This window comes from Ranitomeya imitator, chromosome 6 (genome assembly GCF_032444005.1).
Source record: "Ranitomeya imitator isolate aRanImi1 chromosome 6, aRanImi1.pri, whole genome shotgun sequence".
Lineage (NCBI taxonomy): Eukaryota > Metazoa > Chordata > Amphibia > Anura > Dendrobatidae > Ranitomeya > Ranitomeya imitator.
This window is the reverse complement of record NC_091287.1, coordinates 440,152,989-440,168,825: the sequence shown is the minus strand read 5'-3', so window position 1 is coordinate 440,168,825 and position 15,837 is coordinate 440,152,989. Positions and strand designations below refer to the sequence as shown.

General features: G+C 45.3%; 1 protein-coding gene across 1 annotated transcript in view; it reads right to left on the bottom strand.

Moving 5' to 3' along the window:
* Positions 1 to 15,837, bottom strand: part of CHD7 (chromodomain helicase DNA binding protein 7) — a 177,585-nt gene that overhangs the window by 105,651 nt on the left and 56,097 nt on the right. Inside the window, exon 2 of the mRNA XM_069731389.1 lies at positions 11,100 to 12,913. Within this exon, the coding sequence (XP_069587490.1) occupies positions 11,100 to 12,743 (1,644 nt within the window). The 5' untranslated portion in view covers positions 12,744 to 12,913. The remainder of the gene's footprint in view (positions 1 to 11,099; positions 12,914 to 15,837) is intronic.

Below are 15,837 nucleotides of genomic sequence, written 5' to 3'. Positions count from 1 at the left end.
ACACTGGGAGCATGGTGAACACTCATCAGTGGATCCTGGGCAGGAAAGTATTATGTGATTTGATGGGTTTTTTTGTTTTATTCTTTAACAAACTACAGGAAGGAACATTATCTGAAAGGGGACAAGCCCTACCTTTTAGAATAGAAACTACTTCCTGATGTATCACATCAGCAGAAAATAACCTGTTATACAAAATATTTTTGTCTTCAATATTTTCTTTTTAACTAGCAATATTTCTTAATATATCACAATCTGTATGCAAAATAAAAAATAGAAATCTGGCAGTTTTCACACTGACCACTAGGGGTTTTTTTGTTTGGTTTTTTTTTAGACCAACTTATTTTTTGTTTAAGGAAACAACACGTGCATAAACCCAACCTGATCTTCTGCACTGATGTATGTGCTGAGCCTGTGCAAAGGTCATTGTGAAGGGAGGTGAGGAGGGTGAGCTGCGATATCATTCATGTAGGGAGAGATTCACGGCATTTGCCACATTAGAAACCTCATCCAAAAGCTACATTTATTTGAATAAAGTGCATACAGGATAAAGCGCAGGAGACAAACATGCAGCAGCAGCCATCATTTCATGTCCTCGGACGCTTTCTCAACGTCACCATCTGTCATTGTAGTCCTGGTTATAAAGGAAAGGACCGTAAGTAGGGCCCTTAAAAAGCCCCATTGGCTAGTGTGAAAATTGTATCAGAGCCAAGTTTGCTTGTCACTTTAAAACAGGTTTTTAGGTTTACATGCACTTTTTGGCAATGATTTTTTTTCTTTATTCATATTACTATCTTTTTAAAGACTGCCATTCATCAGTTTGAGCATGTTAAACTGCCCATCATTATGGCTGCAGAGCGGTAAAAAACGTAGGTTTCTATTTTTACATTTCTCCTCTCTGTTGTGAAGAGATTAGCTTATAATGATGAGTGAAGGTGCTCGGATAAGGTGTTATACGACCATGCTCGGGTGCGGAGTGTCTTTGGCTTGCTCGAATAATACATCGAGTCACCATGGCTGCATGTCTCGCAGCTGTTAGCAGTAAGACATGCGGCCGCGAGGAGTCAACACTATTATTCAAGCACACCAAAGACACTTTGCTAGACCCGAGCATGCTCGTATAACACCTCATCCAAGCACATTCGCTTATCACTACTTGTAAAGTTTAGATTTCAGATTTATGATAAGTCCAATAGACATTACTACAGTTGTCTCTGGGGGGTGTATTTATTCCCCTGCATGAAGTTGCCCAATCATAAGCAGGAGGCAAAGGTGAAGATGAGGGGAATACCACAACCCCAAAAAGTCAGAAGAACATGTCTTCTCCCAAGAGACATGAAATTATATGAGAGCCCTGATCTTTGCAGCTACTCCATCCAGTATACCAGGGCTGATTCAATACAAACACATGTAGCTTTGATCTCACAGTAGTACCAGTATGGAAAGTAATTACAAACACTTCCAGCTTTCACCTTACTGCAGTCAGTGTAGTGTGAGGGGAGATACAGCTGAAAGTCATTAGAAATCTCTATTGCAGCTCTCCTCTCAGAGCACTGTCAACTCTGCTGTATTCCCCTCACAATGAGTGCCATGAAATGAAAAAAGTTGGAAGTGTTTGTAATGACACCCGGCTCTGCGCTACATAGTAGCTATAGAGATCAGGGATATTTGTCTTTACAGGATTCATAGTAGAAAGTATGTTCATCCTTTCTCCTCTGGGGGTGTTTTTCTTTTCCTGTGCCCTGCATGTCGCCTCCTGCTTAGGATTGCTCACTGTCATGCAGGGGAAGACGTATATGTCGCTAGGAGACGAATCTTTGAGTCACACCCAGTTGTACTTTATCATAAAATAGAATCTACACTTTACAAGTGAATATCTGTGCAAAGGACTGTAGAAATAAAGACACGAAAACTACTTTTATTCAGCTTTGCGGCCACTATTCCATCATGTGACCAGTTTAACGTGCTCAAACTGGTGAGACGTCTCCTTACACCATAGGTCATTTTCTGATGACAGCGGACGTTAAACTTTGGTTCATGGGGTACTAATATGTGTGTAGACGGCTTCCTTTTCAGCAGCATCTCTCCTTCATAGGGAGATGGGTGATCTGTACAGTCACAATAGAGGTCTGAGAGAAAACCAGATTCACACCAGAGGCCGCAGCAGAGAAAGGGTGGTCTCCATCCCCCGCATCACCTTCATACAACATTTCAACCTCTGGTAACAGGCCAGGTGACTTCAGCGCCACCAAATCACAATGCAGATGTTGACTCCCATTATTATGTTAATGGAGGGAACTGCCTATAACCGGCCTGGTGAGCAGATAATGAATGGCACCAATTACTCAGTCCACAGAGTACCTGAGCCGAGGAATCATCCAGAGGTCTTCATGCTCAAGGGCAAACAGTCCCTTATGTACGTGTAATGGAGAAGAGGAATGAGGAAGATAAGGAGTCGTGGCTGGAGAAATGCTGTACACAGGATGCCGAGCCTTTATATATCACACAGGCCGATAATGCGCCAGGAGACACTCGACCCAGAGCCTCATCTACAGAGGGAAGGAACGGGTCCTCCATGACCGTAATGTCTGCCTCCCCCAGCACGGTGTGCCGCTGCTGCGATCTGGAAGAGCAACCTGGGCGACATCAGTCCCATCAGCAGCAGATGGCATACGATTAGGAGTGATATTAACACTCACAGGCACTTCACAACAATCAGCCCCATGATGGAGATGAAGGGAGCAGTCAACAGAATTTTAGAATACAAACTGTATACAATATTAAATAGATCTCTTGGACCTGATCAGCCTGGTGTAATGACTTGGAAAATCCATGACACAATGGCTGTGCAATCCTCATATTGCAAGGAAAATTATATGAGTGCAGCAAGTGTAATCTGTCTCCGCACAGCCAGCCTCACCGACAGCTGCAGCTTGTACTGAGCAGTGTGTGATCTCAGCAGCAGCAGGGAGGAGGGACACTGAGGGTGACAATTTAAACTTTCACAAAGGATTATGCAGCCATTCTGACATGGATTTACACAGTAATTCCTCCAGCCTCAGATACATCCTTAAAGATGTATGCAGTTTGTCTTTTGAAATCTGGTGACAGATCCACTGTTACATTGCCACTTTTGCCAAAAATATAAAATAAACACATTTCAAGCTTCTCCTACCATTACAATATAAAAAATGGATAACGCACATATTGTGTCCATGATCTTCAGAAACACAGACTTGTGTGGGTCACATTGAGCCGTGAAGCCGGGGGGGGTAAGAGGGGGAGTTTCCATATTAATTTTTTTTAATGGACAAGTGTCCGGATTCATCAAGACCATGGTCACTTACAATGGTCTTGATGAGGGGGGAGTGAGCAGTCAGAGGCACCCGACTTATTAAGAGGAGCACGCGTCATAATGAACCAGGGGTGTCTGAAACCTGCATGTGCCTCACCACAAGTGTCTGGAGGTACCAGACTCATCCACATGGCTCTCTAATCAGGACACACGCATGCTGGATGGATGTGTCATACATTTTAAGTCTATAGGAAAAAAACTGTAAAGAAAAAAAAATAGTGTCTCCTACATGCTGTGGTTAAAGAGGCTGCAACAAATTCATATGTTGTTAAATTGTAAAGTGCAGTGTGAGAGTGACGGCCTACCCCTGTGGGGAGCGCGGGCCTACCCCTGTAGGGAGCGCGGGCCTACCCCTGTAGGGAGCGCGGGCCTACCCCTGTAGGGAGCGCGGGCCTACCCCTGTAGGGAGCGCGGGCCTACCCCTGTAGGGAGCGCGGGCCTACCCCTGTAGGGAGCGCGGGCCTACCCCTGTAGGGAGCGCGGGCCTACCCCTGTAGGGAGCGCGGGCCTACCCCTGTAGGGAGCGCGGGCCTACCCCTGTAGGGAGCGCGGGCCTACCCCTGTAGGGAGCGCGGGCCTACCCCTGTAGGGAGCGCGGGCCTACCCCTGTAGGGAGCGCGGGCCTACCCCTGTAGGGAGCGCGGGCCTACCCCTGTAGGGAGCGCGGGCCTACCCCTGTAGGGAGCGCGGGCCTACCCCTGTAGGGAGCGCGGGCCTACTCCTTTAGGGAGCACGGGCCTACCCCTGTAGGGAGCTCGGGCCTACCCCTGTAGGGAGCTCGGGCCTACCCCTGCAGGGAGCGCGGGCCTGAGAAAAGAAGCATGCAAGGGAATGAGCAGCTACCAGACACCTTTGATGGCAACTTACTTCCCATAATGATATAGGACTGGGCATATTGAAATTCAACATGCCTGATTTTTCTTTCCCGGACACCAAGGATGGAGTCAGATCCCCTTCAGTGATTTTCAGCTGACCGGATCGGTTCGGTTGCTATGCAGCTAATGTATATGAGCATCATTTCAGCTCCTTGCAGTCTACATGGATTGGTCAAGACAAAAAGAAAAAAAAAAAAAAGAAGTCCACACACAGCGCCACTCTTGCTTACAGAATGCAGCTGGAATTGTATTGAAGCCGCACTCAAGTAAACAGGGTAAAACTTTGAACAAGAGTGGCACCGTATCAGGAAAAAAAGCCCCAAAATAAACAGACCCCAATACCAGTTACCCCCTTAAAGAAGCCAAATTGAGATATTTTCCCAGAGATTGATCACTCCAAAGATGTTTCAGCGCCAAGCAGGGAGGAGGCCGCAGACGCACAACCCCGGGCCCAGTGGGCTGGAGGGAAGCTGCGATACATTGTGCTGAATGAGACTCCTTGCACTGACATTTTACAGCACAAATAATGGTGATCAACTGCTAGACATAAAACAGATGTCAGAGCGTCTGTTAAAAAGATATAAAAAGAAGAAGTGGCCCCCTCTCTCCGCTCTTAGAAGTCTGGGCAAGTCTCCCAGCTCGGCGCGGAGACCCCCTCCTCCCTGGAAAAGCAGGCAGAAGATTTCCGGCATCTTCACAGAAATACCTTGTGTTTGCTGGCCACCTGAAGCATTGCCTTACCACGGGAGAAAATGTGGACAGTTTTATTTACTCTGTCCAGGGTTTCATCACTGGGAACACTGTGGTTTGGAGGCAAGGAAAAAAAAGTCTCAGTAAAGTCTCAGCATCAAGTAGCAATTTATGTAGCAGGAAAACAAACAATCATTGATTCCAGAGGCTCAATGAGCGGCAATGTGTGCAGAGCATCTTCGGGTCCAAGGTGTAGACTCGCGCAGGCGGAGAGCCCGCCACTTGTCAGCACCTTTCCCGTAGTCCGCCATCATTCACATACTGAAGACGCATTCCTCCCATCACTGCTACCAAGGACGCAATGTCCAGAACCAGACTAGATACAAGGCTCTATACAGGGGTAGGGGGACTGGGGAGCAGAATAAGGTCAGGTTCCCACAATGAGTTACGGTCTGCGCTTTTTAGATAAATTAGATTTACTTGCAGGGTTTTTTCATTAAGTTTTTTAGTGTTTTTGTGTCTTTTTGCTACTTTTTACATAACGCTGCTGGGGGGTTATATTTCTTGTGACTTGGGGTAAAATCTCAATTTTTTACAACATGGTGTTTTGCAAATTATGAGATCTGATTTAGCTAGGTGAGAGACTTAAGACTGGGGCTAAAAGGTAATGTTTCTCCTTGTGGAGAGTGACAAGCAAGGCCTGGCAGGGCAGAGTGAGGAGACTTAGGCTGGGTTCACATTGCCTTATGGCAGTCCGTTAGACGGACTGCGTTACACCACGGCATAACGTAGCCCGTTAACACTGCCATTAACCCCTATTATCGGGCGCATCAACAACGCATGCCATAATCGGCATGCGCTAGCTATGTGCCGTCACCGCTAGGACAGATGGAGCATCTGCGCTAGCGCGATCGCATAACGTGATCTTTTTCGGCACTTGCGTTAACGCAGTCCGTTTAACGCATGCGTTGAACGGACTGCACTAACGCAATGTGAACCTAGCCTTATACGCCATGCATGCTCCTCTGGGAAATTAAATATGCAAATTGCCTCTTCAGAGAAGGACTTGAACTCTAGCGCCACCTATTGGAAATAGCAATCTTAAAAAGTCAATATCCTATAAGTCTCCTCACTGACCTGCAAGGCCTGGCTTGTCACTCTTCACAAGGAAAAATGCTACCCCTTGGATCCCATTGATACAAATACCAGGAAATCTAAGAAGTTGTGTCAAAGCCAGACCAGTGCAAATATCAATCGCTTTGAGGGCATTTCCACAACTGAAAAGCACTAAAAACATATGATTTTTTTTTTTCCTGTGGAATGTCCACATCTGATGCAATTCTATGGGGAAAATCTGCACATAAAATGCAGCATAGAAAATTTAACAAGTTGCAGATTTACACAATAAAATAGAAAATAATTAATCCACTGTGCTGGAACTTTACGATGTTGCGGGGTTTTTTTGGACACTGAAAAAAAAACGCACCGTGGGAACTTCACCTAATCTGATCTTACTAAGCAAAGCAGAGAAACAAAATGCTCTTAGCATAGTTAGTGCATTAAAATAACTAGAAAGGAAAATGAAAAGGAAGAGTTTACAATGACCTGTAGGGTAGTTAGGGTGCCCTAATTTTTTTTTGAGATTCCCCAAGATGTACTTCCTGTACATAGGGAATCTGCCCATTGTTTTACACATCTGCAGCGTGCAATCATGTTCTGCATAAGGGTCCTTTTATATTAGCAGGTATCAGACAAAAAGGAAAAAAAAATTCAAGAACGAGCAAAAAACACTTGTTCCTCGGCTGACTGGACAGTTTCTCCTGTCAAAAATCAACATTGTCAGGAGCAGAACGGTGTATAAACCGGGGAGGTGCTATGGACAATGTGCCTGCGGTACTGGAGCATCTATAGGCACTAATTCATGGTACAAAATCTGCCTGCCTGCATGGCCTCCTATGTAGCAGTCATGTAAAAACATCTCATAGGAATAGATCTTTTGACTACTTTACAGAACCCAAACCAAAACATCAGGTGTGGGTAGCAGAGAACGCGGCACATTGGCCACAGGGATCTGACTGGCCTTCATTAAACCTGTCTATCGAGAAGCCGAGCGTGCCCCAAAAATGTAGCTCCTCACCCAGAAAACGCCAATGGAGCAGACACACAACTACCTTTCTCATGATGAAATGACAGCTGTAGCCGCTAAAAGAAAAACAAGAATTTGTCATTGAAAAAAAAAAAACTAAAAATCAGCTATCTTTCAGTCACAAAAATGTCTGGAATTTCCTGGGGCCTTATCCCAAGATAACATGAATGGGAAACGCAGCTAAAAATAAAGTGACAACTGGTTAGAAGCAACTTGAGGGTATGTGCACACGTCAGGATTTCTTGCAGAAATTTTCCTGACAAAACCGGACATCTCTGCCAGAATTCCGCATGCGTTTTTTTCGCGTTTGACGCGTTTTTGTTGCGTTTTTTCCTAAATGCATAGAATTGCGGGGAAAACGCAGAAAATCCGCAAAAATAATGAACATGTTAATTTTTTTCCCCGTGATGCGTTTTTTTCGCGGAAAAAACGCATCCATGTGCACAAAACATGCAGAATACATTCTAAATGATGATAGAATGCATAATGTATGCGTTTTTAATGAGTTTCTATAGCGTTTTTAGCGCGAAAAAACGCTTAAAAACCTGAACGTGTGCACATAGCCTGATAGACCTTTGCCATTTACAAATAAAAGTGAGAGCCGATAAGATCTTATCATACAACACGGCACAAAATGTCAATTCCCGTTTACGGAGCATTCTTCGGAGCGGGTCATTAGTGAGTTTGTGCCGCCTTCTGTATGAAGATACCGGGGACCACCACTGCTATTCTGGGTGTACCAGTCACTTGAGGATTGCTTTTATGACTCCGTACGTTACACTTCTAGAAAAGAGAAGCTGAGAAACCCAACACCACAACATCGTAAGAGACGAGATCTGTGATAGACACTTATGTACTACAAGCTGTGACCGCACAACCTCCATGACAGTAGCCATGGACAAAACTCCACTAGTCCACACAATCACATGCAGGAAATCTACAGGGCGGGCCATTTATATGGATACACCTGGGTGGGCCATTTATAAAGTTGGATCCAAAATGGCCGACTTCAAAATGGCCGCCATGGTCACCACCCATCTTGAAAAGTTTTCCCCCTCCTGTATACTAATGTGCCACAAACAGGATGTTGATATCACCAACCATTCCCATTTTATTTAGGTGTATCCATATAAACGGCCAACCCTGTATTAAAGCTACATTCCCACAATAAGCTTTTAGATTTTCTGCACCATTTCGACACCCATTAAGTAAAATACGTCACATGTATTTTTTCGAAAATACGCAACATGAGAAACTGCCCCAAAAGCTCATCATGGGAACGAAGCCCAAAGCTGGTTTTCACGTTCCATATTCCAGATATGAACCCAAAGGCTGAACTAGAGATTAATTTAAAGGGAACTGAGTGAGCATGAAAATGCAGTGCGATCTGCAGGCACCGTGATCTAAAGCAGGGGGTCTGATAAATTGCTGTGACAAAAGATTCAGCATAACCGGCGTTCTCATCATTTACACCTCTGCTCCTTCTGGGATCATCGGTCCAGTGGACGGTCCCATCTCTGTAGGCACTTAGCCTAAGTTCACACTAGGTGTTTTTGCGACTTTTTATGCAAAATTTCAGCTGTGTTTTACAGTACCAGCAAAGTCTGAGATTTCAGAAATCTCATGCACACAGCTTGGGTCTTTGTGTCATCAGGATTTTGTGCCCTTGCGTGGTTTTTTGCACAATGGAGTATGTCACTTTCAGCATTTTTTACCGATTGAAATGAATGGGTGCTGAAAAAAAAAAAGCATCAAAAACGCAGATATCAGGTTTTTCTGCTTTTAATTTATTTGCCAAAACCCGATTCTATAGAATAGGACTTTTTTTCCAACACTAAACTTAATCAGCATCAGTATGCACAAGAGAAAAATCTAGCATGCCAAACAGCAGCAAAAAAAAAAAAAAAAAAAACGCAAGAAAAAATAAGGAAAATATGCTTTTTTTCTGCAGCTTCTTTCCTGCCAAGAGATCAGTTTTTTGCTGCAAAAAGAAATAAAAAACCCTGAAAAGACCTAGTGTGAACTTAGCCTAATACAAAGAAACCTGCCCGTCACTGATCAGACCGCCCACTGGACCGAGAATCCCAGAAAGAGCAGCAGTATACATGATGAAGAAATCAAGTTATACTGAATTATTCACAAATCTATATATCAATCTGCTCAGCTCCATAACAGCTCTATGACATGGATGGAGCCTGTAGATTACACTGCACTTTCATGGTGACAGATTCCCTTTAAGTGGCGGACTTCTAAATAAAATTGTCAAACTCTTTGGACTGTCCATGTAGAATTTAGCCATAATGCATGCAGGTTTAATGTTATATATTACAGTAAATCACACGCTTCATGGCAAACTCCATCCACTTAAAAAAAAAAAAAAAGCCCTGGCCAGGGAGAAAGGTCACAAATAACCATTGCAACAAATGTAATGACTTTCGGTACAATATACCGTAGATTCTTCCTCCCTAGCAACTCTACAGTCCCCACATTTCACAAAACGACCCGAATTTGATAATTTTACCATTATTTCAAAATGACTCTACTGAAATAAAATGGTTGTCAGGTCACTGATCTACATTTTAGGTGGTAACTTGCCAGTTTGATAGGTGTTCCACCGCTGGGACTTGATCCAATCGTCACAACAAGGAATATTTACCCCAAACGTGGAGCTTTAATCCCATGACAAAATAGAGTGGCAGGTTGGACGGCCGGCTGCTGCTCCATTCATTTTCTATGGTGCTGTTGAAAGGCAGAGCACAGGGCTGACAGCCCAATAGGGAATGAATGAATGAAGCAGAGCACAGGCATGCACACTGCTGCTCCATTCTAAGGGGATAGGAGTTCTCAGGTCTGCTGGTGGGTGCAGGTCACAGTATTCGGACTCACCACACACCTCCTTCATCAATGCGGACAGGTGATCACTTTTTTTTTGTACTTGACAACCCATTTAAGCACCATACTGAATAAACACACCCTTAAATCCTCTCTGACCGATTTTTGAAAAAGGTGTCAAAATGTGTTATAGAGACAATTATACATAACAGAGCATACAGCCAGTGTGATCCATGCGTGCCATGGTTCGGGCAGCACGTACCAGCTGTCATAGTCACACTGAGAAATTAAACTGCTCTACAGTAACCAGTGTCTCCGGGGTTTCGTGCATGGCTGGTAAGCATCATGAACGCCTCCTATGCTAGAGAGCAGGACGGGTGCGCGATATCCGGAAACCATACCAGCTTTCTTGCAGGCACTTATCACAATGTCGTTAGCGCCACTCAACTCTTGACGCTGAAGTGAGCAGCGGCGGAGAAACCCTTTAAAAGAAAGTGTCCGGGATTACGCACTTACCCCCATCCATTCCCGTAAGAGTGCCCATTTTATAAAAATGACCCATAAAACATTCCTGTCCACACAAGCTTCCACCTTCACGGAGCTGGGTGGGCGCTACATTTTTAGCACAATTCAGGGCTATGGGCTTTTGGTGACAACCCCTGCCAGAATGTAATTGCAGTCAGTTTTTCCACCAAGCTGCTGATGGAACAAGGACCTCCTGCCCTTCATTTACGGTTTATTAGACAAGGCCATGGTATGGATCGGGCATTGACACTACCACTGTATTAATAAACTGTACAAAAAGTTAGATAGCATTAATTACCTTCACCAAAAATGTGCTTTCCCATTCATTTTGCAAATATATCTATATTTATCTATATGTATAGCCTTATTTTTTTACCTGAAGAACACAAAACTGAAATGTCAAGTGGTGATAGATTGCAAAAAGAAGAAGTTATTTGACGACTGCCAAGAATTTGTGAATCTGCAGCTGTTTCATAACCAGACGCTACTGATATAGCTTCCTGTTGTTGCATACGGCTCGGTCCCCTCTTAAAAATCAGAGTAACGTGCAGAGCAGGAAGTTCACAAGCTTGGTTATGAGAAAGCCACACGTACCGGCAAGAACAAGAGAAAGGGGGAAAGGAAAAACAAAACATTAACAGTACATTGTGTTCAGAATGCAGCGTGCCGGCACACTTACCTGATGGATAGGCACTTTCTGGGGGGTACTCTGAGGTGACTGGTGAAGCGAAGTCCATGGTTGGTGATGAGAATGTGAGGGCGGTGAAGACTGATGGTGCATAGCTGGATGAGGCTGACAGTTTGCCATTTGCTGCTGAAAAGATTGATGCCCGGGATGCTGCGGGCCAGACATCATCCGTTCTTGTATTGCCTGTGGATCTGCATGGCTAACTCCAGAACAGCCATTTGGTCTCATATGCCCACCCATCTCCCTTGGTGTTGAGGACATACCTATGAATGTCTGACCCTGCGGCATGTTTCTGGGACCCATGTTCCTTTGTCCCATACCCATGCTGCCGGGGGGCTGGTGACTTGGAGGATGGGGCATATTTGGGTAACTTCCAACATCCATAGGTATCCCCGCGCTGCCAGGCCTAACTTGCGGCGGAGGGGTGCCTGCTGGATTGCTCATTGCTTTCAAGGGTGACATGGGAGGTGGAGAAGCATAGGTTCCCTGAGGCTGTGAAGGATGCATAGTTTGTGTGTTCATTTGGTTAAGTGAGCCGCTAGGATGAATTGGTTGCTGGTGCATCAGTCCTTGACTATTGTTTGACGGAAACCCCACAGCATTTGGGTATCTAGGTACAGACGGAGACATTGGAGTGTTGTTAGTAAGGCCTAAATTCTGATTCATCCCTGTATTATTAACTAATCCCTGATTAAGGTTACTATAAGGATAGCGGGAATACTGCCCTGAGTTGTTTAACGTAGGTGAAGGTACAGTCTGATTTCTAGAATTATAATTAAGGGACTGTGGCCTAACTGCACCCTGCTGAGGAGTATTCGGAGAAAATCTAGGACTGTGAGCAACAGATTCTCCATGGAGAGTAGTGGGGGGATGGTGATGAAACTGCTGGACCGAGTGACGTAGTGAAGGCCCCATGTTGGGATTTTGCTGGGGTACATGAGACATATGACCAGGTCCTGCGGCCCCAATGAAGGGATTTCCTTGATTAAGACCATCTTGTCCTTGAGAAAACTGGTTCATCCTTTGTGACTGTAGTGGACCATGCTGTTGCATCGAGAAATCTCCTCGAATCATGTAGTTACCCATTTGTTGAACATGTTGAGGGTGAGGGGGACCCTGAGGTCCGGAAGGTGTGGGTGGTTGCTGCTGTGACTGTGACTGCTGGTAAGGTGGTCTTATCTGATCAGACACCTGCACTGCCCTAGGTCCCCACATGGAACCACTGTCTACAAATGACGGTGCGTGTCTTTCATTCTGCATACCAGGATACACTCCCATTTGGCCACCACCATGGGGGACCTGAGAAACCGATGTGTTGTGATACTGCGAATGTGGAGAGGCAATCCCATTTCCAGGAGTGTTAGCCATCATTCTGTTGGGCTGGTCCATCATGTGCATTTTCTGGGGCTCATACTGGTTATAATGATCAAAGTGGGTCAGCTTTGCTTGATTTTGACTGCTGGGATTATGGTGGAGCGGAGACTGTAAAGAACCAAAACCCTGATCCAATGGCATCTGCGGAGCCATAGAGTTGACAGCATTTTCAGGATATCCACATTCACCCAGGCCCTCCAACCCTTCGCTGAACATATTACCATCTTCCCCAAATAAACTCATCATGCCGGGATCCGCCATTTTGCTTCTGCACACGGCTCTTTAGAGCCACCAGTGCGAGATTGTGCTTCACCTCCCAACAGAGGTGTTAGTCCTCAGAGCCGTTAATCCTTAGTTAATCTCTTTCATGTCATTCCATATTGTCTCAATTCTTTCGGACCATGTAGTGTCAGGGAGACGGGGGTCTGTCCCTATGAAAAGAGGAAAAAAAAATATATATACTGTTAACATTTTTTTTATAAAACTTAGATTAAAAAAAACACGTGAAAAACAGAACATCCATCTATGAATGGGACCTTTCAAATGCACAAAAAGGGCAAAAGAAAAGTTCTTAAACTTACAGACACCAACGCTGTGCCGCATTCATTTATTGGGTGGAACAGAACAAAAGAACAAAATGCAGCCGTAGCATCAGCTGCCACAGCAGGCGGACAGATGTATGGATACAGCCAAGCATCCCATCTGCTAAACTAAAGCCCTGAAAATGCTCTAGTTACCAACAGCGTGTCCTTAACCTTATTCCCCCAGGAGTGTAATCAGATGAGCAAGCAGCAGCATCCAGGGCTGGGATCAGCTAAAGTTAGCAGAATCCGCTAGTCCATTTAACAAACACCAGAAGGTAGAAAGTGACCCCTTAAAAGCAGCCGAAAATACATTTCAAACCAGATCTGCGGAAGGCTTTTCTCCCCACCCCCGCCCGGGTGCCGTATATAGGGCAATATTGTCCGCATCTTCTACAAACCACATGGGTGTGTGTGTGGACAGCACCTCCACCAGCAACCGCAAATCCACGACTTCTAGCACCTCTGCTCAAGGTCAAATTGCCTGAATGATTGGATTCATGGTGCGGTTACACCAGTGTGATCCTACAAGATGGAATTAGGGGAAGGCTGATTAGGCTACCAAGGAGGACACTGCTGCAAACACGGCTCATGGCCAAAAAAAAAGACATTTCAGGGCCATTTCTCAGCATTTTGAGTTGCAAGGTAGACTGGGTAGGACTACCCCCATCATAACGAGAACTATATTCTCCAGACGCTTCATGCTTGTAACCCTTTCTGTGCTGATGCTGGAGCAAGACCACCAGTACTGTGATGTGAAGGTCACCTTTACCAGCTATTACTACTACTGCAGGAAAATACATTTTAAAAAAAAAAAGTAAAAGAAATGCAAAGTAAATGATTAATTCAGCAACCAAAGCGAACAAGAGAGTATTGAAGCATCCGAGCCACGCGAGGAATTTGTCACGACGAATCCAACACAATCTTATTTTTCTTTCCAAGCATTAATGGTCGTGGGCCGATGCTTCTGCGGTACGCAATGGGAACAAGTAGCTGGATTCATAACTCCTCCAAAACTTTCCCCAGGAATAGGCTACGTCACAGATGGCTGCACGGGCGATTAACCCCTTCACGGCCTAAAATTACCACAGCACTGAACCATGCCTTAAGATGGAGCAGTCACCGAGAGGGCCCTTTCAAGGAACGTCAGGATTTGGGTCATGTAATAACAAAAGCCTCATAGAAAGACAAGGGAACGTGTATGAGGGGGGGAAGCTGGATTGAGTAAGGCATTACAACCCTTCTCAAATGTGATCTGGCCGCATACAAAGTGCAATGTAAGGGTCTGTTCACATCTGAGCCGTCACTTCCGGGGAGCCCCGCCGTCACTTCCGGGGAGCCCCGCCGTCACTTCCGGGGAGCCCCGCCGTCACTTCCGGGGAGCCCCGCCGTCACTTCCGGGGAGCCCCGCTGTCACTTCCGTTATTCTGCACTAGGAATCATACAATGGACACCAACAGCGACTGTCAGGCACCATCTACTATATAATTGTCTAAGGGTCACTTCCGTCTTTCTGTCTGTCTGTTCTTCTGTCACGGATATTCATTGGTCGCAGCCTCTGTGTCATCCAAATCCAAGTCGCTGATTGGTCGCGGCAAAACAGCCACGACCAATCAGCGGCGGGCACAGTGCGGAAGAAAATGGCCGCTCCTTACTCCCCGCAGTCAGTGGCTGGCGCCCGCATACTCCCCTTCGGTCACCGCTCACACAGGGTTAATGCGGTGGTAACGGACCGCGTTATGCCACGGGTAACGCACTCCGTAACCGCTGCTATTAACCCTGTGTGTCCCCAACTTTTTTCTATTGATTCTACCTATGCGGCATCAATAGTAAAAAAAAAAATGTAATGTTAAAAATAATAAACAAAAAACCTGCTATTCTCATCCTCCGTAGTCCGCCGAGCCGCTCGCACCTGCCGCCATCTTCCGTTCCCAGCGATGCATTGCGAAATTACCCAGAAGACTTAGCGGTCTCGTGAGACCGCAAAGTCATCTGGGTAATTTCGCAATGCATTCTGGGAACAGAAGATGGCAGCCGCGCGCGTATCACCGGAGCTTCGGTGGATCCCAGGGGGTGAGTATATAACTATTTTTTATTTTAATTATTTTTTTAACAGGGATATGGTGCCCAAACTGCTGTATACTACGTGGGCTGTGTTAGATACCGCATGGCTGCTATATACTACATAGGCAGTGTTATATACTGCGTGGGCTGTGCTATATATTACGTGGCCACTGTTATATACTGCGTGGGCAGTATTATATACTACGTGGCTGCTATATACTGCGTGGGCTGTGTTATATGCTAAGTGGCTGCTATACACTGCGTAGGCAGTGTTATATACTACGTGGCTGCTATATACTGCGTGGGCTGTGCTATATATTACGTGGCCAGTGTTATATACTGCGTGGCCTGTGTTATATACTGCATGGCTGTGCTACATATTACGTGGCCAGTGTTATATACTGCGTGGGCAGTGTTATATAGTACGTGGCTGTTATATACTGCGTGGCCTGTATTAACGCATCGGGTATTCTACAATATGTATGTATATAGCAGCCACATAGTATATAGCACAGGCCACGTAGTATTTGTCTGCTATATACTACATGGCTCCTATATACTACGTGGCCTGTGCTATATACTATGTGGCTGCTATATACATACATAAATACATATTCTAGAATACCAGATGCGCTAGAATCGGGCCACCATCTAGTAGACTATAATAGGGCCCACCATGTTTTAGTCACGGTGTCTGTACTTTGCAGACA